The sequence below is a fragment of the Nomascus leucogenys genome, chromosome 15, assembly GCF_006542625.1.
Source record: "Nomascus leucogenys isolate Asia chromosome 15, Asia_NLE_v1, whole genome shotgun sequence".
Taxonomy (NCBI): domain Eukaryota; kingdom Metazoa; phylum Chordata; class Mammalia; order Primates; family Hylobatidae; genus Nomascus; species Nomascus leucogenys.
This window is the reverse complement of record NC_044395.1, coordinates 93,363,338-93,386,434: the sequence shown is the minus strand read 5'-3', so window position 1 is coordinate 93,386,434 and position 23,097 is coordinate 93,363,338. Positions and strand designations below refer to the sequence as shown.

Sequence of the window (23,097 nt, the reverse complement as noted above, 5' to 3'; positions counted from 1 at the left end):
GCATTAATTTTAGCTGTTAGAACAATGATGAGGCAAACAGTTTTTCCCCAGTGATCCACATTAATGAGAAACAACAGAGTAATCATATTAGATTTTGGAGTATATTTCTATTCATATATTAAATGAAGAATGTATTCTACCTTATAATTCCTGCCACTTAAAATGAAGCCACATTATTCAGGAGAAATTAGAAATCTGTCTAGGTTCCTTTTCCAACTTTTCCACCTAGAGTTTATCCTCTCTAAGGTAAGTCTCTCATGTTGACCACAAAGAAGCAGCTGCTATACTAAATAAGTAAAAACTCAAAAATGGGCTTAAATACTGAAGTGATAGGTTTATAATTTACTTTGAAATACTTAAGCAAAAATAAGATGAAGCAAATATGGCAAAATATTAGCAATATAGGTAGTGGTATATAGGTATTCATTATACTATTTTAGTTTTCTATAGTTTAAAAATCTTTATAATAAAAAGTCACTTTTTATAACTTAAGGGAAAAAGAGAGAGCTTAAGGCATTTTTGTAAATGAACTCCCTGCCCTAAACCCAGAATAATTAAAGTATTGATTGTATTTCTTTTCTTGCAGAGAAATCTGGGCCCGATTTCTAGCATTTGAAAGTAATATTGGTGATCTAGCTAGTATACTCAAAGTGGAGAAAAGACGGTTTACAGCATTCAAAGAAGAGTATGAAGGGAAAGAAACGGCTTTACTAGTAGATAGATACAAGTTCATGGATTTATATCCTTGCTCTGCAAGTGAATTAAAAGCACTTGGTTATAAGGTATGTACTTAGGATCAAGATGTGGAGTCTCCTCACTTTTCCAGTGTTTTAGAAGAGTTCATTGATAACCTGCACTCTAAATTCTGAAATGTGAATTAATCTAGTTTTAGAATAGATTTGCAGGAAGCAAGAAAAAAGTTTAGAGATTTTCCTTGGGTTTAGGAAATGCTGAGTGTCAAAGTAGCTGAACAAAATGAGAATTGAAATGGGATTTAATAGTTTCATTCTGTCCCTGAAATTGTCAGTGCTTTGTATCTTATATCTGGTGGGCAAGATGGAGGGGGTGTGGAGGGAAGAAAAACAAAAGAAAATCTGAATGTCATCTTAGGTATTACTTTTTTTTCCTAATAGTTCTTATCAAATTGATAAATATGTTTTGACAGATCTTAAACCAAATGTAGTTCCTGTTGCATATTTTGTAAGATATAATGAAGAAATATTACAGCTTGTTAAATCCATAAAGTTCCTTGAGGGATTTGTATTCTTAAAACATCACTCCTTCAGTGGCCCTTGGGGGAATTAGCTCATCTATGAATAGAACTCTTCTATAGAGACTACTGAGTCATAAGAAAACAAATCTGGCACCTGAACCTGTTTAGGCCACAGGGAGAGATTAATATTTACAAAGCCCCAGAAACAGCCCTTGCTGAGAAAACCACTGTTATATCATCTCTTAATCTTTCTGTGACATGTGAACAAAGACTAAGATGGAAATTCACAGAGAAGTTCTTGGTTGATCTCTTTAAGCCAACCACCATTCCACCATTAGGATGTTCCTGACCATCATTCTCCTTTTTCTCACTGCCCTCTTTTAGCCTGGGTCTTGCTCTGTCTGATCCAGATAAAATATTTTGAGAAAAAACTACCCATAATTGATATTCAGACATTTTTGTTAATGGAAACCTTATTTCTGTGCCAGATGCAGATTCCTGGTATGAACCATAGGATTACTGCTCAGAGATAAGTAGTTTCTGCTTCTAGTTTTAACTACTTCTCAATGAAAAGTCAAAGATATTTTAAGACTACAGTAAGGCCGGGCGTGGTGGCTCACGCCTGTAATCCCAGCACTTTGGGGGGCCAAGGCAGGCGGATCACGAGGTCAGGAGATCGAGACCATCCTGGCTAACACGGTGAAACCCCGTCTCTACTAAAAATACAAAAAATTAGCCGGGCGAGGTGGCGGGCGCCTGTAGTCCCAGCTACGTGGGAGGCTGAGGCAGGAGAATGGCGTGAACCTGGGAGGCAGAGCCTGCAGTGAGCCGAGATCGCGCCACTGCACTCCAACCTGGGTGACAGCGAGACTCCGTCTCAAAAAAAAAAAAAAAAAAAAAGACTACAGTAAATCCTCATTTAACATCATTGATAGGTTCTTAGAAACTTCGACTTTAAGTTAAATGATATACAGCAGGTCCTCAAATAATGTTTTTGTGTTTAACATGGTTTTGTTATAATCTTGATAAGAAAAAAATTGGTTTTGCTATACATCGTTTCTCTCTTTTTTTTTTTTTTTTTTTGAGATGGTCTCACTGTCGCCCAGGCTGGAGTGCAATGGTGAGATCATGGCTCACTGCAGCCTCGATCTCCCGGGGCTCAGGTGATCTCCTGTTCAGCCTCCCAAGTAGCTGGGATTACAGGCAAATGCCACCACACCTGGCTAATTTTTGTATTTTTTTGTGGAGATGGGGTTTCACCATGTTGCCCGGGCTGGCCTCAAACTCCTAGGCTCAAGGGATCCACTTGCCTTGGCCTCCCAAAGTGCTGGGATTACAGGCAGCAGCCAACACGCCTAGCCCATCATTTCTCTAAAAGGTTGCAGTTTCCTAGAACTTATACAATACTAAGTGAGGGATTTACTGTACTTTGTGCAATTGCTAGAAAAAGCTATTTCAACTTTTCCAAGATGAAAATGAAAATTAAGGCAGTTAATTAAAATAAAGGTCTGCCAGGCACAGTGGCACACGCCTATAATCCCAGCACTTTGGGAGGCTGAGGCAGGCGATCACTTGAGCCCAGGAGTTCAAGACCAGCCTGGGAAACATGATGAAATCCCATCTCTACCAAAAAAAGAGAGAAAAATACAAGAATTAGCCAGGTGTGGTGGCGCCTGCCTGTGGTCCCAGCTATTCGGGAGGCCAAGGTGAGCCCAGGAGGGAAGCTGAGGCTACTTTAGTGAGCCGTGATCAAGCCACTGCACTCCTGACGGGGTGACAGAGTGAGACCCTGTCTTAAAAAAATAAAATAAAAAATAAAAAAATACAAATAAACAGAAAAGAAAGATCTTATAGTGGCCAGGTATGGTGGCTCACACCTGTAATCCCAGCACTTTGGGAGGCCAAGGCAGGTAGATCATATGAGTTCAGGAGTTTGAGACCAGCCTGGCCAACATGGTGAAACCCCATCTCTACTAAAATACAAAAATTAGCCGGGCTTGGTGGTGGGCATCTGTAATCCCAGTTACTTGGGAGGCTGAGGCAGGAGAATTGCTTGAACCCGGGAGGTTGTAGTGAGCTGAAATAGCACCACTGTACTCCAGCCTGGGTGACAGGGTGAGACTGTCTCAAAAAAAAAAAAAAAAAAGAGTAAGTATTCAGGAGTAGAACTACTTCCTGAATATGATGTTTTCCATCTTATATTTCTATTTCTACTCTTCTGTTTTTTGGGGAAGGATTAATGTGCTTCTGTGTGTAATGGTGGGTGGTATGGTATATATGTATCTGTGTGAGAAAGATTTTTAAAAAGTGATACCCAATATGTCTACCATTTAGATTTGCTTATATAATTAATACCAGATGTCACCAACTGCATTTCAACAAATTTTGAGAAAGTGGAATGCTTGTATATCCTTTGATGGTGGCAAAAAGGGGTTCTTTTGTTTCTAGACAGACAGAGTAACACTGGGTTGCCTGGAGCAGAGGAGCTCCTCTGAGATAGGGCCTCTGTTCATAGGTGACTGTATTGCTCCTTTTGGCATATCTCGTCTCAGCCCTGGCAGGGCAATGCTAGTGTACTGAAAAGAAGACTGTGGATGGATCTGAGGTCAGAGAGGCCTGCCCTCCCAATCCTCCTCTATTTCTTATTAGCTGTGTGACCTGGGAAATATCAAAACCTTTGTGAGCTTCAGTCCTTTCTATAAAATGGAGATGTTACTATTTGCCTTATTAAAAACAGAATGGCTAAAATTGCCTGATGAATAGTGTCTGCTCAGTAAATATTCCTTGTCCCCTGTAATAAATAGTACATTGGAAATAATTTTTCATTGCATTAGCAAAATCTTAACCGGTGTGATGCCTTCATAAAACAGGACATCACTTAATCCAGCTTCTTCATTTAATGAAACTGATGTTCAATTCTAATGGAAGGGAGGTGTCAGAAGATCTAAAATCTTGAATTTTCCTCCAAATTATCCTGGCCTCTACTTGGTTCCTAGTCTTATGACTACCCAAAAAAGCTTGTATCTGTCCTACAAATGTTCTACCTGGCAACACTAAGTTTAATGACTTTTAACTTGTGTGGGGTAAAGTTATAATACACTGAGTCTTAGAACCAAATAGCTTTCCTTGTTGAGTAACAATCTTTACCATCATTAGAGTCCTTGCTTATCCGTCTCCATTTTCTTTCTGTGGTTTTAACCCAGATATTGAAACTGTATCCTCAAGGTTATGAATTGCATGATTATTCTCTAGTAGTCCCTTTTTCAGGTTTAGGATTCTTCTGTTCTGCATTTTCAGGATGTCTCCCGTGCTAAGCTAGCAGCTATAATTCCAGACCCAGTTGTAGCTCCTTCTATAGTGCCTGTTCTGAAAGATGAAGTGGATAGAAAACCAGAATACCCTAAACCAGACACTCAGCAGATGATTCCATTTCAGCCACGACATCTAGCACGTAAGCCATGACTTTAAATCCAGTACTGAGACCTTGGTTTGTTTGTTGATTTAAATCCAAAGTGTGGGGGTAAAGTGACATGGCCTCTCAATTGTGGGTTAATTATTAGACTTAGGGTCACTATGACAAGTGATTTAGCTTTAATCTTTGAACCAGATTAACTAAGAATGTCCTAAAAACAAAACTTCAATGATCCAGATTCCAGGAACCCATTTTGGCAGTAATACTTGGTTTTCAGAAATGCTGCTTTGGCCAGGTGCAGTGGTTTACGCTTATAATCCCAGCACTTTGGGAGGCCAAGGCAGGTGGATCACCTGAGGTCAGGAGTTTGAGACCAGCCTGACCAACATGCTGAAACCCTGTCTTGACTAAAAATACAAAAATTTTCTGGGCATGGTGGCACACACATGTAATCTCAGCTACTTGGGAGGCTGAGGCAGGAGAATCACTTGAACCCGGGAGGCGGAGGTTGCAGTGAGCCAAGATCGTGCCATTGCACTCCAGCCTAGGCAACAAGAGCGAAACTCTGTATCAAAAAAAAAAAAAAGGAATGCTGCTATGTGCAGATTACCTGAACAGCTGGTGGAAACTTTCTTCACTGATACGATTTGGTTTCTTTACTTACTAATGGTTAGTAGCCTCTCTAGATTCTTTGTGAACAAGGCCCTTCTGATTAAATATGCTGTTGAATAATTGGCTTGAAACAGGATTGCTAAACAAATAACTTGTGTAACTCAGAAACACTCTTTGACAAAAACTGACTTTAGTTCAGTCCCTGGTTGTCTTATACAAAGTCACTTGTCTACTTCTCTGCCTCCCAGTGGCCACGGCATTGAGACTGCTCTGTCTCACCCACTTTGGTTTGGTAAAGTCCTAGAAGTATTTTCAGTGTCCAGAACAAAGCAGCAGACATGGAAGATCTTTATGTGCAAGTCACTTGATTTTAGCTCTGTGTAGAAATGCTTCCATTCCACTGGATTCACACTTTTCTTTTTCTCACAGCTCCAGGTTTACACCCTGTACCTGGTGGAGTGTTCCCAGTCCCTCCTGCAGCTGTTGTTTTAATGAAACTTCTCCCTCCTCCTATCTGTTTCCAGGTTTGTTCACTTATTTTCATGGTAGATACTGGCTCTGTGGGTCACAGTAATTGTGTATAAAGTTACTACTACTTTAACTTGTCAGATTACTGGGATTAAAATTTATTCATGTCAAAATAGGGTCCTTTCGTACAAGTGGATGAACTGATGGAAATTTTCCGAAGATGCAAGATACCAAATAGTAAGTAACAGAAGCTCCATTTCAGAGTGTCATTCCACATTGTTGTCTCATAGGCAGTAGAGATTATTATTCTCTGCCACTGAAGTTTTCGAAACCAGCCAGCCAATTTGAAGTGCAGTGAAACTCAGGAGTTATCCAAACCTCTTTGGCAGAGAGAGGCTTATTCACATTGAATTCCACTAAGTAAAATGTCATAAAAGTTTATCTTTCCTATTCATGTGAACATGCACTATCAGACTTGGCTTATGAAAATTATTAGTTTTAACAGCAGCTTTTGTCTTTTTAATTATTTAGTATCAGTAGTACTATCCCATGTTTTGCTAAAATAGTAGGCTATGAAATGAACTATAAAGTATCCACAGTTGAACATACATACCCTTTCATAGTAGAATATGTTTTTACGTTTTGTTGTTTTATTTTAATAGCTGTTGAGGAAGCTGTGAGGATCATTACTGGTGGGGCCCCAGAGCTAGCTGTAGAAGGCAACGGCCCCGTGGAAAGTAATGCAGTACTCACCAAGGCCGTCAAAAGACCCAACGAGGATTCAGATGAAGATGAAGAAAAGGGAGCTGTTGTCCCCCCTGTTCATGACATTTACAGAGCACGGCAGCAGAAGCGGATTCGGTAGGGCTTAAACGCCTCTGCAGAAAACTCCTGTCCAGGATTCCTTTTGCCTCAAGTCGTATGTTTAAAAGAGACAACGCTTTGTTACAAGGTTCTTGGAAACAAAGTTGTATTGTCATTGGTGCCTCTATCATATGGTTCTTGAGAAAAAACAAACCAACCTGTGTGAATTGTAGAATATGGAACAGACCTATGCTCTAAGCAAAATTAGGTTTTCAAAAATGTGAGAACAGTACAAAATGGCAGAACCACATTTTGTTCCCTCTTCAAGGGTGTCTTGTATGTGCCGCTTGAAGATTTGTGAGTTTTTCAACAGTTTTATTTTAAAAACTGGATGGCTTATGATTGTAAAGCATTTTATCACATTTTCTGAAAACAATTGTTCTTGGTTTGCTTATGTAGAGTCCTGCCTTATTGTTTGTTTTTATTTATGGCAGAATGTATGAAATCCGTTTTGTAGTTTCAAATTTTAAAAGTCCTTTAAAAAATAAAAGGATTCAGAAACATCATGCTTCCTCTGCTTCTTTCAGATTTATTTACAATAACTACTTATTTTATGTTATTTATCCAATACCATTTAAAAATAAATGTCAGTACAAGGAAAAGTCATCTTGTATTTACTAAACGTATTAATCACATACTCTTTCCTGGTCTTTTTTGGTGCCAACTAAAAACATTTTTAAGAAGCAAATTAAACATTTTAGAAATCCTCAAATATGAATGCATTTGCTCCCCAGTAAATCTGAGGCAGATTGAGATCCTGTTAATACTTTTGTCTCTCTTGAAAGCAACCTAAGTATGGAAATTCCTTTAAACACCTGCTGTCTTGTTCTCACATACAGTATCTCTTTTCTAAAATACTTGGGACCAGAAGTGTTCAGGATTTTGGATTTGTTCAGATTTCAGAATATTTGCATCATACTTACCAGTTCACCATCCCTAATCCAAGAGTCCAAATTCCAAAAAACTCCACTAAGCATTTTCTTTGTGCATCATGTTGGCACCCAAAAGGTTTTGGATTTTGGAACATGTTGGATTTTAGATTTTCAGATTAGGGATACTCAACTTGTGTATTTTCACAGGGGCCCAGTGCTCAAGAACATTTTTTTTTGCATGAGCTAAACATAGATAACATTAAGGAAAATGACATCTATTTAACTAAATTCTAATTACAGTGAGCAAAACCTTATCATGCAAATGAAGTCATGCAAATGAAGTCCAAAGAACTCAACTTTGCTCTTTGGTAACAACATTGCCTCCTCTTCTCATTACTAGTTAACAACTAAAAAGCAGGAAGGAAGCAAAAAGGAGGGGAGGACAAGTATGATTATAAAGAAATGATCTTACATGTTAGAAACAAATTAGATAGTTTAGAATTTGAATTCAGATGTGATTAAATAATCTGACATTTAAAATCAGCTTCAAATGTCCCATAAAAGTCTTACTTGTAAAAAAAGGTTATGCTAAATCATTTACTCATATAAATTTATTTGTAGCAAGGTTATATAAACTGGTCAAAAGTGTGTTTAGTTTCCAGTATTTTCCCATTAAAGCTAAAATCGCCTCTCAAAACGAAGTCAGCTGCCTCTAATTCAGGCTTTCTTATCCTTTCAAGCATCACTTTCAAGCTGTGAGTTTTTTAAAAATATCACAGTTACCATCAAAACTTAAGACACAAGTGGGCCAGGTGCGGTGGCTCATGCCTGTAAATCCCAACACTTTGGAAGGCCGAGGCAGGCAGATTATTTGAGGCCAGGAGTTCAAGACCAGCCTGGCCAACAAAGTGAAACCCCGTCTCTACTAAAAATACCAAAAAAATTAGCTGGGTGTGGTAGCCCAAGCCTATAATCCCAGCTACTTGGGAGGCGAAGGCAGAAGAATTGCTTGAACCTGTGAGGCGGAGGTTGCAGTGAGCCGAGGTAGCGCCACTGCACTCCAGCCTGGGTGACAGAACAAGACTCTCTCCAAAAAAAAGACACAAGTAGTACCATACAGCATAGACTTTAAAATACAGAGGTGTAGGTGGGCACGGTGGCTCTTGCCTGTAATCTAGCACTTTGGGAGGCTGAAGATTATTTGAGGCCAGGAGTCCAAGGCCAGCTGGCCAACATAGTGAAACCCCATCTCTACTAAAAATACCAAAAAAAAAAAAAAAGTTAGCTGGGCATGGTAGCACAAGCCCGTAGCCCCAGCTACTCTGGAGGCTGTGGTGGGAGGATCACCTGAGCCCAGGAGGCCAAGGCTGCAGTGAGCCATGATCGCACCACTGTACTCCAGCCTGGGCAAAAGAGTGAGACCCTGCTTCAAAAAATATAGAGGTGTAGACTTGTTCCTGAAGTGCCATTTTTGGTGGTTAGTGTCGGGGGTGAGCAGCGACTATCTGGGGCTGGTGGTGTGAGGGTAAGAAGAATTTACCAAGACAATTGTAGGTATAGAAAGGTAGATTAGAGAAGGTATGAAAATGCACTGCAAGGTTGGAACAGGCAGAGAAGGGGTTTGTCTGCAAAGAAACAAAGGCTTGCTGGGGATTTTATAGGATGGTGCTATGTGCTGAAGAGGGTTTTATGTACTACTGAGAATGCTAACGTTGCAGTGAGCTAACTTGCAGGTGTCTGGTGATAAGCTGGGTGCAGTACTGCTACATGTCCTGGACCATGAAGAAAGGCAGACTCATAATTTATCTGCTTTTCTCTGCTCCCACCAGCCTGACTCCCTTTCCCTACTTAGGACTCCACAGTTAGTGTTTTGAAGACAAACAGGCCAGGCGAGGTGGCGCCCGCCTATAATCACAGCACTTTGGGCGGCCAAGGTAGGCGGATCACCTGAGGTCAGGAGTTCAAGACCAGCCTGACCAACACGGTAAAACGCTGTCTCTACTAAAAATACAAAATTAGCCGGGTGTGGTGGCACATGCCTGCAATCCCAGCTACTTGGGAGGCTGAGGCAGGAGAATTGCTTGAACCTGGGAAGCAGATATTGCAGTGAGCCGAGATCGCACCATTGCACTCCAGCCTGGGCATCAAGAGCGAAACTGTCTCAAAAAAACAAAAGAAGACAAAACAGTTTCAAATACCTGTAAGTGATCTGCAAAAGTGTTCACACAGACAATAAAACAAAGCCATGCGAACATGTGAAAAACCATTTTTTAGCGTGTGCACGCATGCGTGCGTGCACACCCGCACACACACACTTGGTGAAAAGTGTCTTTAATCACTTTATTAGTCCATTCCCACAATGCTATAAAGAAATACCTGTGACTGGGTAATTTTTAAAGAAAAGAGACTTAACTGGCTCATGGTTCTGTAGGCTGTACAGATAGAATAGTGGCATTTGCTTCTGGAGAAGCCTCAGGAAATGTATAATCACGGCAGAAGGTGAAGGGGAAGAGGGACGTTTTACATGGCCAGAGCAGGATGAAGAAAGGGGGGAGGTGCCACACAATTTTAAACAACCAGATTTCACGAGAACTCACTGTCATAAGAACAGCACCGAGGGGATGGTGCTAACCCATTCATGGGAACTTCAGCCCCCTGGACCAATCACCTCCCACCGAGCCCTACCTCCAACACTGGGGATTACAGTTTGACATGAGATTTGGTGGGGACACAGATTCAAACCGTATCAATCATTGTTAAGGCTACTATGTATATTATTGTTCCTATTGCATTTATTTATAAGATTTTTTTCCCCTAGAAATGATCAGCTCTTTGAGCATAAAAAGGATTCTCATTAGAAGAAAACATTCTCGAATGTTCTGCTATAGATATGTATGAATTTTTAGCTTTTAAGGTGATTCTGCCTGATATTTGATAATTCCTTTTGTTAAACAGTTCAACAAGCAGCATGATGTTAGACATCTGAACTTACCTTTGGAAATCTAATGTGCAGACTCATGGGATAGTCAGTCCTACAGTTCCAAGGACTCATTATCAGTATTGCTGGACCCAAAGAAATTGCCAAAAGATATCCATCTTTTTCCTGTCTATAAAAGCAATGACAGCATCTCCTCAAGATTCTAGAACTAGACAAAAATTTCAAGGACTATATGTATGTCCTTCCTCAACAAAAATTCGTCAGACTCTGGCCTTTACCACTAAACTTCAAACAAGAGGTTGCACCTATGTGGCCACACCTAGTACAGTAAAAGGTTAATAGAAGCTACTAGTAAACCTTCTGAACAACCAAATTGTACCAATGAAAAAGAATGAAAAACATCATTTTTGTTAGTATATTGACCTTGGTCAGTAATTATGAATTTATTTGATATTACAACCCTGTATTGGCCTATACTTAATAAATAAATGTTGAGTTCAATTTTATTAAACCATAGTCATCATGTTCATAAATTCTGCTTTTTTTTTTTTAACACGGTAGTTCTTTGACTGTGACAATGAGCAATTTTACTTAATAAAAATTTCAGCCAGGCATGGTGGCTCACCTATATAATCCCAGCACTTTGGGAGGCCAAGGCGAGCAAATCACCTGAGGTCAGGAGTTCAAGACCAGCCGGGGCAGCATGGTGAAATCCTATCTCTACTAAAAGTACAAAAATTAGCCGGGCATGGTGGCGCACACCTGTAATCCCAGCCACTCGGGGAGGCTGAGGCAGAATTGCTTGAGCTTGGGAGCCGAGATTGTGCCACTGCACTCCAGCCTGGACAACAGGGTGAGACTCCATCTTAAAAACAAACAATCAAAACAAAACAAAAATTTTCTGAAGTCTTTTTGTTTGTTTTGAGACATGATCACAGCATAATCCTCCCACCTCAGCCTCCCAAGTAGCTGGGACCACAGGCATGTACCACCATCCACCATGCCCAGCTAATTTTTTAAATTTTATGTGTTGTCCAGCCTGGTCTTGACCTCCTGGGCTCAAGCAGTCCTCCCACGTCAGCCTCCCAAACTGCTGGGATTAGCCACCATGTGAAGCCCTTCTTTTTTTTTGAGATAGGGTCTCACTTTGTCACCCAGGCTGGAATGCAGTGGCATGATCTTGGCTGAATGCAACCTCTGCCTCCTGGGCTCAAGCAATCCTCCCACTTCAGCCTGCTGAGATGGGAGCACAGGCCTATGCCACCACGCCTGGCTAATTTTTGTACTTTTAGTAGAGACAAGGTTTCGCCATGTTGCCCAGGCTGGTCTAGAGCTCCTGGCCTCAAATGATCTGCCTGCCTCAGCCTCTCAAAGTGCTGAGATTACAAGCGTGAGCCACCTCACCCAGCCCCTCTTGTTTTAAGGTTACTTTTAAGTCAAGAAAAGTGACACTCCATCGAACCAGACCTATAGCTTAGTTCTGGTTCTTAAGTTCGGTAGGCAATAAATGTTAAGTCAGGTGTGACAGAAACCCACGTAAGGGACAGTTTTAAGTAGAATTATATCTGTTTAGACTTTTAACACATATTTTGTAGAACTCTGGCTATTTCTGAAAGTACCAGTGAACACTTGATAGTTTAATAAACAGAGCTTACCTGGGCTTTAAGATCATCCCCTTCCCCACCCATTGAAGTTGCTTTGATTACTATGACTAAAAAGGCATTCCATTAAAATAATTATATAATGCAAAATCCAATATAAATACACACTTGCAAATATCATTGTAGTTATTTATTTAGATTGTTTTTAAATGAGATAGTGCCTTTAAATATGACTTCATAGCCCATTATCCATTATCATTCATTCATCCACTCATTTGTTCATTCATGAATTTAGTTCAAATAATATAGAGGTGGAGATGGGGAGAAATCACTGAGGTGGGGGTGGATGTCAGAAAGTAAGCAAATGTAAGACTGCAGCTCTAGTATAGAAGAGATGATGAACGTAAACAAGTCTTAGGAGAGGACAGGAAGAAAACCTTCCCTGTAGGCCTGTAAAATGTGCTTGAATGAAGGGAGGTTGGGCGCTACCAGTGGAACGTAACACCATAGCAAATGTGCATCCACAGGTAGAGGGTTATGTGTTCGCCTTTGTAGTTAAAAAAGCAAGGTATAGTCCTTTTCCATGTACAAAGCATTCTATCATTCATTACCAAATGTAATCCTCATAGCAACAGTGTGAATTAGGAGTGTTCCCATTTAACAATGAAAATACCGAGGCCTTGGGGAGAATGGCTGGCCCAATGCTGTACAACTGGTAAGGCGGCGATAGAGGAAAAAAGACTAAAACCCAGATCTTTCTCTAAATCAGGAGCTTTGTGCACAATCCTGCTACCACCAAATGTTAGAATCGGAAGGGAGCTTAAAGACCAAGTCTAGTCCTTTCATTTTAAAGGAGTTGGGAATGGGCCCTATTTGCCCCAGCTGGTACATAACAGAGTGGAGATCCAAGCCTTGGTTTCCTGACAGCTCCCAGTCTTTCCACTCTACCACCTGGTCTCAAAATGAAAAGAAACACAAATGTTCTACATATAAATCAGAGCTCGCCAAAAGGTCACTGGAAATCAAACAGCAAACACCTATATTCTCTTTGAAATTCACCAGCAAAGTTGGTGGCAGCAACATTTCCTCTATTCCCAGGAATCTTAAGGCTTTGGAGAAATGAGAATAAGCACCTCCACAAAAACAGAACTGCTGAATAATCCATTTAGAATCTTGGCCAGTATGTGCATACTATAGGCCTATTAAGTCAAACTTCTTAATAGCTTTTCTTCACAGAGAAAAAAGTTCATACATACCTACCGACTGCATTTGATCAGTAAGATATCATGTCAGTGTGCTTCTTACCTGAAGTACATTTATGGCTGGGTCATATCGTGACATAAATAATCATATTTTGTAGCTTGCTTTAGACGGAATGAGTTTTTTTTTTTTTTTTTTTTTTTTTTTGAGACAGAGTCTCGCTCTGTCACCCAGGCTGGAGTGCAATGGCGCGATCTCGGCTCACTGCAACCTCCACCTCCAGGGTTCAAGTGATTCTCCTGCCTCAGCCTCCCGAGTAGCTGGGATTACAGGCATGTGCCACCACACCCGGCTAATTTTTGTATTTTTAATAGAGACGGGTTTTGCCATGTTGGTCAGGCTGGTTTCAAACTCCTGACCTCAGGTGATCCGCCCGCCTTAGCCTCCCAAAGTGCTGGGATTACAGGCGTGAGCCACCGCGCCCGGCCAGAATGAGATTTTTAAAAACACCGGGACCGAGAATCCATCCACCCAACCAAGAGTCAACAAAGTAGCACTTACTCTAAACATTCACTCATCCATGAGACTACTGAAGAAATCCAAGAGGCTTGGTGATACTGACCTCACTCTCAGTTCTATCCACAAGTAGTAAAGTACTGCCAAATACACTTAGCAATTTCAGGAAAAGACACTTGTCTCCACAACCTGTTACTGAATGCAGCATATAGAATCCATTCGATTCTGGAGGACAACACACTCCAAAGGATGTTTCGTTTTGGAAGGAGAGCTGTAGGGGAAGGTACAGGGGGATGCTTAGCAATGCTTCCTGAGTGACTAAATGAACGAAGTGAATCTCCCTGGCCCTTAGTAATAATCCCATGAGATTCCAGGAAGAAAATTAGCTTATCTTCATAGAGCAACAACAAAATGATTCAATATGAATATTGTGGTTCTGAAGTTTGCTTCCTTCATTCTTGACTTTTGCCAGTTGCAGAACTCCACCAGTGGACACCGAGGTAGTGGGGGGCCAAGAGAGTCTGTGAAGCCAGTTATTCATGCATCAAGATTTCAAACTGTCCAAATGGAACTCCGGCAATTTAAGAACTCAGGAGGGGAAAAACATCTTGTAAGAATCTACTCTTACAAAAGAAGAGTTTTTGAGATTTAGGAAGAGTGACTACAGGAAGTGGTGATCAGCGCTGTGCAGTTGGGGGTAAGCTCCTCTCCTTCAGCCTTAGAGCCGGAGGAAAAGGCCCCAAACACTCTGAGGCTGAGGCTTCTCAGCCCAGGAACCCAGGATCATACAACCGCCAGGCACAGTGGCCACAGAGCAGCCTCCACCTCAAGGGACCAATTCCAGACATGACCTCATTGAATACACCATGGAAGATGTTATCTTCTTTAAAAGTACCCTCACGGCAGGGCGCAGTGGCTCACACCTGCAATCCCAGCACTTTGGGAGGCCAAGGCGGGTGGATCACGAGGTCAGGAGATTGAGACCATCCTGGCTAACACGGTGAAACCCCGTCTCTATTAAAAATACAAAAAAATTAGCCAGGCATGGTGGCAGGCGCCTGTAGTCCCAGCTACTTGGGAGGCTGAGGCAGGAGAATGGTGTGAACCTGGGAGGCAGAGGTTGCAGTGAGCCGAGATTGCGCCACTGTACTCCAGCCTGGGCGACAGAGAGAGACTCCATCTCAAAAAAAAAAAAAAATACTCTTACAAGGAAAAAGGCAGGCAACCGCCATCCCCCAGCCACGCATCCCCAGGAACTCTCAGACAGGAACTTGGCTGTATTATATCCTGCCTCAGAGACAAACTCATCTATTGTAGGCCTGGCCTGGATTGCTGCCTTTGAAAACAAGGAAAGGTTGGTAGAATATCAACCAAGGCATGGAATTTCCAGGGAGGTCTCATTTCAAAATGTCATCAACAAGAACCACATGGATCTCTGTGAGAGGGATGATTAAACTGGCCTGAGTTTGAATGAAAGGATAATGTGTACCCAACCTGTAACTAACGCCAAGGAGGTAAAGTGGCAGAGGGTCTTGTATGAGCAACAGCCCTTTCCTGATAACTATGTGGACCGGCGGTTCCTAGAAGAGCTCTGGAAAAACATCCATGCTTAGAAACACCAATATTGGGCTACGGTGTTTGAGTCCAGTGTGGTGATCCTGCAGCTGTGCAGTGTTTGTGTTTTTCTGGTTATCTGGTGGTATATGGATGAGGGTCTTCTGACCCCCCATTGGCTTTTTGAGACTGGCCTGGCTTCTTCACTGATTGGGTATGTTTTGTTTGATCTCACTGATGGAGGTGAAGGGCAGAAGAGTGGGTGGACCCAGTGGGCTGACCTGAAGAGCGCCCTAGTCTTCATTACTTTCACTTACGGCTTTTCACCAGTGCTAAGACCCTGACAGAGTCTGTCAGCACTGACACCATCTATGCCATGTCAGTCTTCATGCTGGTAGGCCACCCTCATCTTTTTTAACTATGGTGCCAATGATGCCTTTGTACCCACTGTATCCAGCACACTATCCTTGAACATGGCCATCTTTGCTTGTGGATGCTTGGCTTCCGCCTTCCCCAGTCCCTGCATGTCTTCATCATGGTAACACTTGCCATCCAGATTTTTGTCCTATGGCTCATGCTACAGAAGAAACTAAAGGCATGGACTCCCAAGGGCTAGGTGGTGGTCACACTGCTTTTTGTCTTTTTGGCCTCGGAAGGCCTACTGCCTATTAGTGCTGTGGGAGCCGTACTGTTTGCCCTTCTGTTGATTTCTATCTCATGTCTCTGTCCATTTTACCTCATTCACCTGCAGCTTTTTAAAGAAAACATTCACGGGCCTTGGGATGAAGCTGAAATCAAGGAAGACTTGTCCAGGTTCCTCAGCTAAATTAGGGACAATCTGATAGACTAGCCTCCTAACTAGTATAAAACTTAAAGACAGGCCGGGTGCAGTGGCTCACCACTGTAATCACAGCACTCTGGGAGGCCCGAGGCAGATGGATCACGAGGTCAAGAGTTCGAGACCAGCCTGGCCAACATGGTGAAACCCCGTCTCTACTAAGAATACAAAAATTAGATGGGCATGGTGGCGTGTGCCTGTAATCCCAGCTATTCAGGGGGCTGACGCAGGAGAATCGCTTGAACCCGGGAGATGGAGGTTGCAGCAAGCTGAGATCACGCTACCGCACTCCAGCCTGGGTGAAAGAGCAAGACTCCGTCTTGAAAAAAAAAAAACAAAAAAACCAAAGGCTTGGGTGGTGAGGGTGCTTATCCTTTCTGTAATTCTGTGGATGAAAAAGCTTTCTGGGGCCCTCTTGAATTATTCGCTGTAACAAATGAAGTGATGTGGTTTCTATTAAAAAAAATAATACATTCAAACAAACAAAAATAAATAAATATGAATAAAAGTACCCTCACAAAATGCAGCCAATCTGCCAGATTACAGTGACCCAGATTCTCCAGTCTCCTGCCTGGGACCCAAAAAGATACATCTGGCTCTACTTTTTTTGTTGAGGAGAAACAGGGTCTGGCTCTGTCACTCAGGCTAGAGCACAGTGGCACGATCATAGTTCACTGTAGCCTCGAACTCCTGGGTGCAAGTGATCCTTTTCCTCAGCCTCAGCTTGTAGCTGGGAGTACAACTGTGTGCCATCATGACAGGCAAATTTTTTTTGTATTTTTTGTAGAGACGTGATCTCACTATGTTGCCCAGGCTGGACATGAAATCCTGGGTTCAGATGATCCTCCCGCCTTGGCATCCCAAAGTACTGGGATTATAGTGTAAGCCACCACGCCCAGCCCTGTTTTTTGTTTTTTTTTTTTAATTTATCACATCATTATAGATTAGCACCAACATCAGTGCTGATGTGCATACATGTAATTTCTACCTGAGTTTCTATAGCTAGATCCAAGTCCTTGTATAAACCCTGGGACCATCAGCAATCTCAAAAATCCTGAAAGCAGAATGTATTCTGACTCTACTGGGTCTGATATCCTTCTCATGGAGTATCTGCTTTCCTCCCCATCAGTCCTATTGGAATACCTACCCACTGCTTCTTCAAGTCTTCCTTGAAAACACAAAATCACTGCATTTCCTTACAAAGAAGGATCAGAGAAAACAGCTGCTTGCAGTAAAATGTAGCCCCTCCCCCTGGTTGTGCAGGAGTGGCTGCTGGCCTTCCTGGAGTCTTTCTGAAATGGCTTCCAAGTTTCCTTTCTTTTCTTTTTTTTTTTTTTTTTTTTTGAGACAGAGTCTCACTCTGTTGCCCAGGCTGGAGTGCAGTGGTACTATCTCAGCTCACTGCAGCCTCTGCCTCCCGGGTTCAAGCGATTCTCCTGCCTCAGCCTCCCAAGTAGCTGGGATTACAGGTGCCTGCCACCACACCCAGTTAATTTTTGTATTTTTAGTAGAGATGGGGTTTCACCATGTTGCCCAGGCTGGTCACAAACTCCTGACCTCAGGTGATCTGCCTGCCTCGGCCTCCCAAAGTGCTGGGATTATGGGGTGAACCACCACGCCCGGCCAGCTTCTAAGTTTCTCTTAGCTTCCTGTTCAGAAGGCTTTAGGTGCTGATATTACTGCATTACTCGTACAGTAATATAGTCTTACCCCTTGCTGTTGTGGCAGTTGGTCATTCCAACTTCATGGCTCTGCTTCTAATATAAAGTCCCTGTCTAAAATGCAGACATACACGTGCACACTTTAAACAACAACAACAAATAAAACAGAACAGATTGTCTATGAGACCCAAATCACTCACACTCAGAGGACATGTCAGGAATTCTGGTCACTGAAGTTCCTCGAAAAATAATGCTCAAAGACCAGGGATTTCCTATGACTTCCTTATCTAGGAGATTCATGAACTCAAGCTATTTTATCTGAAAACAGTTAAATCTAATTCCAGAATTTAACTCAATCAACACATCTGTGTATTGTCTCAGAGTCAATTTTTCAGTAAGAATTCCAGACATTTCTCTTCGTTCACATTACAGTAAAATATTTTTCAAAACATTTCCTCCTTGACTTTCCAGGCTTGAAAGTCAAAGACTTTCCTTTCACTAGATCTCATAAGTCATAACTGCTCACCCAGATGCAGGAGTAATTTTGTATAAAAGAACAAGCTTTTTAAAGTCCAATAACTGTATCTTTGGGGGAAGGTTAAAAGAAAGAATGTTTGAATATAAAAAAGAAGGTAAAAAAAAAAGAGAGAGACAAATAACTCTCCTCTAGAAAAAAGGGCTTGGGAGCCCTGGCTAGGCCAGGCAGGGAGGAAGCAATAAATAGGGGGAGAAAATGGCAATAAGACGTTATATAGCCCTTCTAACAAAAATATCGGAAGGGAGGGGTGAGGGACAAGGCTGTCTGAGGGAGGGCAGGAGGTGAGGCCATGGCTTGGTCTCTTTTGCGCTTGGATGGCTGTCAACTCAGCATGGGGCATCTGAAAGAACTACCCAGACTGCAGAAGAGAGAGGTCCCAGCCTCCTTGGAAGGACATGATGGGGGAGGAGTGGAGACACAGCTGAGTGTTACCTGTAAAACTCGAGAACAAAATGCTTCTTTGATCTGTAAACTTGCACTCATAAATACAATCTCTCAAAATAGAATTCAGTGGATTTTTCAACAAGTCTTTTCAACAGTGATACACAATATTCTTCCCTTTGGAATCGGTGCTATTAAATAGACACGTACTATATAGCCATTTTCCAATGCAACATTAGAGTTGAGAGCAGGTATTCTGTGGCTAGTGAGTAATACTGCTGCTGTAGGGTGCATACACGTTAGGATCGGACAAGGATCTTACTGAGGATTGCATCGTAGTAGGGACAGAAGACCATCTTGTTATAGTTGACCAGGCGAGCAAATTTAATAGCAACTTCCTCCAGCTCTCTCTGAACTGGACTGAGTCCCCCAGGGACTGTGGGCAATGGCTTCTGATGACCCGAGGCAAGGTAGGTTTCTAAGAAGGTCAGGATTCGAGATTCTGTGACAAAAAAGAAAGTGGTCAGTTGTTTCTTGTCCTTCACCTTACAAACCTGACTGTGCCTCAGTTCTCAGCTTAACCATCACCTCTTAGGGGAAGTTGTCCCCCATCAATACTCCCAGATCAGATACCCACAGCACCTTGCACTTCTGCACATTCATCCCATTTATAATGTTTCCTCTCCCCTCTGGATGGTTAGTTTCATGAAGGCAGGAGCCACGCTCATTCTGTTCATCATGTCTCCTCAGCACTCAGCACAATGCCTGGCATGACACCCAGCTCCCAGGAGAAGCTCAAACACGCTCGGAATGCAAGAATGAATGCATGAGTGGCCACTTTGGGAGGCTGAGGTGGGCGGGTCACCTGAGGTCAAGAGTTCGAGACCAGCCTGGCCAACGTGGTGAAGCCTTGTCTCTACTAAAAATACAAAAATTAGCCAGGTGTGGTGGCGCGCACCTGTTGTCCCAGCTACTCGGGAGCCTGAGGCACGAGAATCACTTGAACCCAGGAGGTGGAGGTTACAGTGAGCTGAGATCATGCCATTGCACCCCAGCCTGGGCGACAGAGCCAGACTCTGTCTCAAAAAACAAAACAAAACAAAAAAAACGAATGAATGCATGAGTGAGTAAAGGAAGACTGGAGACATGCTCTGCCTTCAGAGGAGCAACACATCCTGAGACCAATTTTAGCCATCGTTGACGATCACACATCCTGAGACCAATGTTAGCCATCGTTGACGATCACACATCCTGAGACCAATGTTAGCCATCGTTGACGATCACACATCCTGAGACCAATGTTAGCCATCGTTGACGATCACATAAAAAGGTGGAAGAATAAAGCAAGAATTACAGGTTCAAAAAAGACTTTTTTCTTACTAAGCCTCCATGAAAGCAGCTCGTGCTTCCTTCTCTGATGCCTGCATGGAAGTCGTGGGCATTTGTAAACTTGTCCTACTTGGAGGAATAATTTAGGTTGATGCTTTTCTAGTCCATTCCCCTTCACAATGCTTTTGTACTCTTGTGTATCCTCATGAAAAAAGATTTGATCAAGCCATACTTCTTGCAGATTTTATCACAAAAACAATAGAGACATTTATATGGCATAGATTTTTTCAAACTACATGCCTTGCCTCCTGCCTGGGGAATCCTCTCAGGTGCAAATAACTTATACCCTCCTGAGCCTCACAACACAGACAGAAACTGCTGACAGGACAGGGCCTATCACCTTTACTCTTTTTTTCTTTCGAGACACAGTTTCACTCTGTCGCCCAGGCTGCAGTGCAGTGGCACAATCTCAGCTCACTACAACCTCCACCTCCCGAGTTCAAGCGATTCTTCTCCCTCTGCCTCCAGAGTAGCTGGGATTACAGGTGCATGCCACCATGCCCAGCTAATTTTTGTATTATTAGTAGAGGCGGGGTTTCACCATGTTGCCCAGGCTGGTCTTGAAATCCTGACCTCAAGTGATCCGTCCGCCCCGGCCTCCCAAAGTGCTGGAACTACAGGCGTGAGCCACTGCACCCGGCTCTATCACCTTTCTTCTTTTTTTTTTCTTCGTTTTTGAGATGGAGTTTCCCTCTTGTCTCCCAGGCTGGAGTGCAATGGCGCGATCTCGGCTCACTGCAACCCCCGCCTCCCGGGTTCAAGTGATTCTCCTGCCTCAGCCTTTCAAGTAGCTGGGATTACAGGCACACGCCACCATGCCCAGGAAATTTTTGTATTTTTCGTAGAGATGGGGTTTCACCACGTTGGCCAGGCTGGTCTCAAACTCCTGACCTCAGGTAATCTGCCCATCTTGGCCTCCCAAATGCTGGGATTACAGGCATGAGTCATCACACCTGGCCCTATCACCCTTATTCTCTTTTTTTTTTTTTTTTTTTTTGAGACAGACTTTCGCTCTTGTTGCCCAGGCTGGAGTGCAATGGCGCAATCTCGGCTCACCGCAATCTCCACCTCTCAGGTTCAAGTGATTCTCCTGCCTCAGCCTCCCAAGTAGCTAGGATTATAGGCATGCACCACCATGCCTGGCTAATTTTGTATTTTTAGTAAAGGCAGAGTTTCTACATGTTGGTCAGGCTGGTCTCAAACTCCCAATCTCAGGTGATCTGCCCGGCTTGGCCTCCCAAAGTGCTGGGATTATAGGCATGAGCCACTGTGCTCAGCACCCTTATTCTTAAGTTGGTTTGGTTCTCTAAGGTTCCCAGGGCTGGCAGCCTCACCGAAGTAGAAATCTTTGTATTGTTCCTACCCAAAGACTGGTTTTTCTTTTCTTTCTTTCTTTCTTTTAGAAACAGGGTCTTGCTCTGTCACCCAGGCTAGAGTACAGTGGTGAAACTGTAGCTCACTGCAGCCTCAAACTCCTGGGCTCAAGTGATCCTCCTGCCTCAGCCTCCCGAGTAGCAAGGACTACAGACGCATGTCACTAACCTGGCTGATTTTATTTTTTAATTTTTTGTAGAGATGGGGTCTCACTATGCTGCCCGGATAGTCTCGAACTCCTGGTTCTAAGTGATCCTCCCCTTAAGGGCTGGTTTTCAATCTGTCGATAACTGGCTATTACAAAACAACCCAGGCAGCAGGATGAGTAGCAACTTGCTGGCCACAGGTCTACTTACAGGCACTTTCCTGCTTCCCTACCAAGGTTGTGAGAATAAATTTTGGCTGAGTGCAGTGGTTTGTGCCGGTTAACCCCAGCACTTTGGGAGGCTGAGGCAGGTGGATCACTTGAGTCCAGGAATTTGAGACCAGCCTGGCCAACATGGCAAAACCCCGTCTTTACAAAATATACAAAAAATTAGCTGGGTGTGGTGGTGCATGCCTGTAGTCCCAGCTACTTGGGAGTCTGAGGTGGGAGGACTGCTTGAGCCTGGGAGGTGGAGTGCAAAGGTGGAGTGCAGTGAGCCGAGATCGCACCACTGCACTCCAGTCTGGAAGACAGAGTGAGATCCTGTCTCAAAAACAAACAAACAAAACTATGTATTCACAGTATACAGCATGATGTTTTAAATATATGTATATACTACGAAATGATTAAATCAAGCTAATTAACAGAATTTTTCATAAAGCCATGCTGTGATAACTAATAGCTAATGTAGAATATTTTAAATATTTTATAGAATATGCATTAAAATATTTTAATACTTCAAGTTTATTATAAATTTTAAATAGCAATATCTTAATATTACCATTTTAAGTTTTATTATATTTGATATGTTAATAGTATTACATACTAATATTTAATAATATTTTAATAGTATTTTTAAATAACATCTTCATTTTACTATTCAGCTCTTTTGGTAACAGCTCCTATTTACTGAGCACTTACTATGTGCTGCCAGGCACTACAGAAAGCGCTTCACCTTCTCATCCCAGTGAGTCCCTGCAGCGACCCTGTAAGGTTGCTGCCCTTATTCCCGCTTTAGAGATGAGGAAACTCAAGTGTCAAGTTACACGCCCAAGCTGCACGGAAGCCCTGGGACACCGCTTGTGAACCCAGGAGAGTGATTCCAAGGTCGCAGCCCTTAGAACAATGATGGCTGCCTGGTCCTGTGCCCGTCTGTTGGGTGGCCCTGGTCTCTCTGTGGTGCTTCATTACACCATCTCCTCACCCATCAGCACGTTAACTCCAGCTAAGCCCTCAGCTTTCTTCAGAGGGACCTGTCCTCCAGCCCCTCAGAGGGACCATCCCTGCTGCCTGCCTTCCCCAAACATACCCATGATCCTACGAATGGGGTCATCGGGGCTGGCCACGGCCTGGATCTGGCCCTTGAGCACGGTCTCCTTGTCCGTGGTGAAGGGGGAGGACCCACACAGGGAGAGGCAGCTGCTCACCTCCAGGCACACCTTCTCCCCGATGGTAGTGAGGACGTCCTTCAGATGGAAGGAGCTGGGGCAGAGGAGGGGAGAAAGGGCCTATAAGTAAAAT

The 23,097-nt window shown here is 42.9% G+C and overlaps 2 protein-coding genes and 1 pseudogene across 5 annotated transcripts in view; 2 read left to right on the top strand and 1 right to left on the bottom strand.

The window, feature by feature from the left end:
• Window positions 1-7,073, top strand: part of CSTF3 (cleavage stimulation factor subunit 3) — a 77,496-nt gene extending 70,423 nt beyond the window's left edge. The window contains exons 17-21 of the mRNA XM_003254380.3: window positions 587-782; window positions 4,511-4,664; window positions 5,667-5,761; window positions 5,882-5,942; window positions 6,368-7,073. Coding sequence (XP_003254428.1) covers window positions 587-782; window positions 4,511-4,664; window positions 5,667-5,761; window positions 5,882-5,942; window positions 6,368-6,570 — 709 coding nt within the window. The 3' untranslated portion in view covers window positions 6,571-7,073. The remainder of the gene's footprint in view (window positions 1-586; window positions 783-4,510; window positions 4,665-5,666; window positions 5,762-5,881; window positions 5,943-6,367) is intronic.
• An 8,016-nt stretch (window positions 7,074-15,089) lies between these two features.
• Window positions 15,090-16,175, top strand: LOC101177194 (annotated as a pseudogene).
• A 1,907-nt stretch (window positions 16,176-18,082) lies between these two features.
• The window catches only part of TCP11L1 (t-complex 11 like 1), a 34,158-nt gene continuing 29,143 nt past the window's right edge, over window positions 18,083-23,097 (bottom strand). For 2 of the 4 annotated variants that reach the window (XM_030828651.1, XM_030828653.1), the window contains 2 exons: window positions 22,886-23,058; window positions 18,083-19,170 (listed from right to left, as the gene is read on the bottom strand). In XM_030828651.1, the coding sequence (XP_030684511.1) occupies window positions 18,968-19,170; window positions 22,886-23,058 (376 nt within the window). In that variant the 3' untranslated portion in view covers window positions 18,083-18,967. The remainder of the gene's footprint in view (window positions 19,171-22,885; window positions 23,059-23,097) is intronic. The other 2 variants (XM_030828652.1, XM_030828654.1) reach the window with 2 other exon arrangements.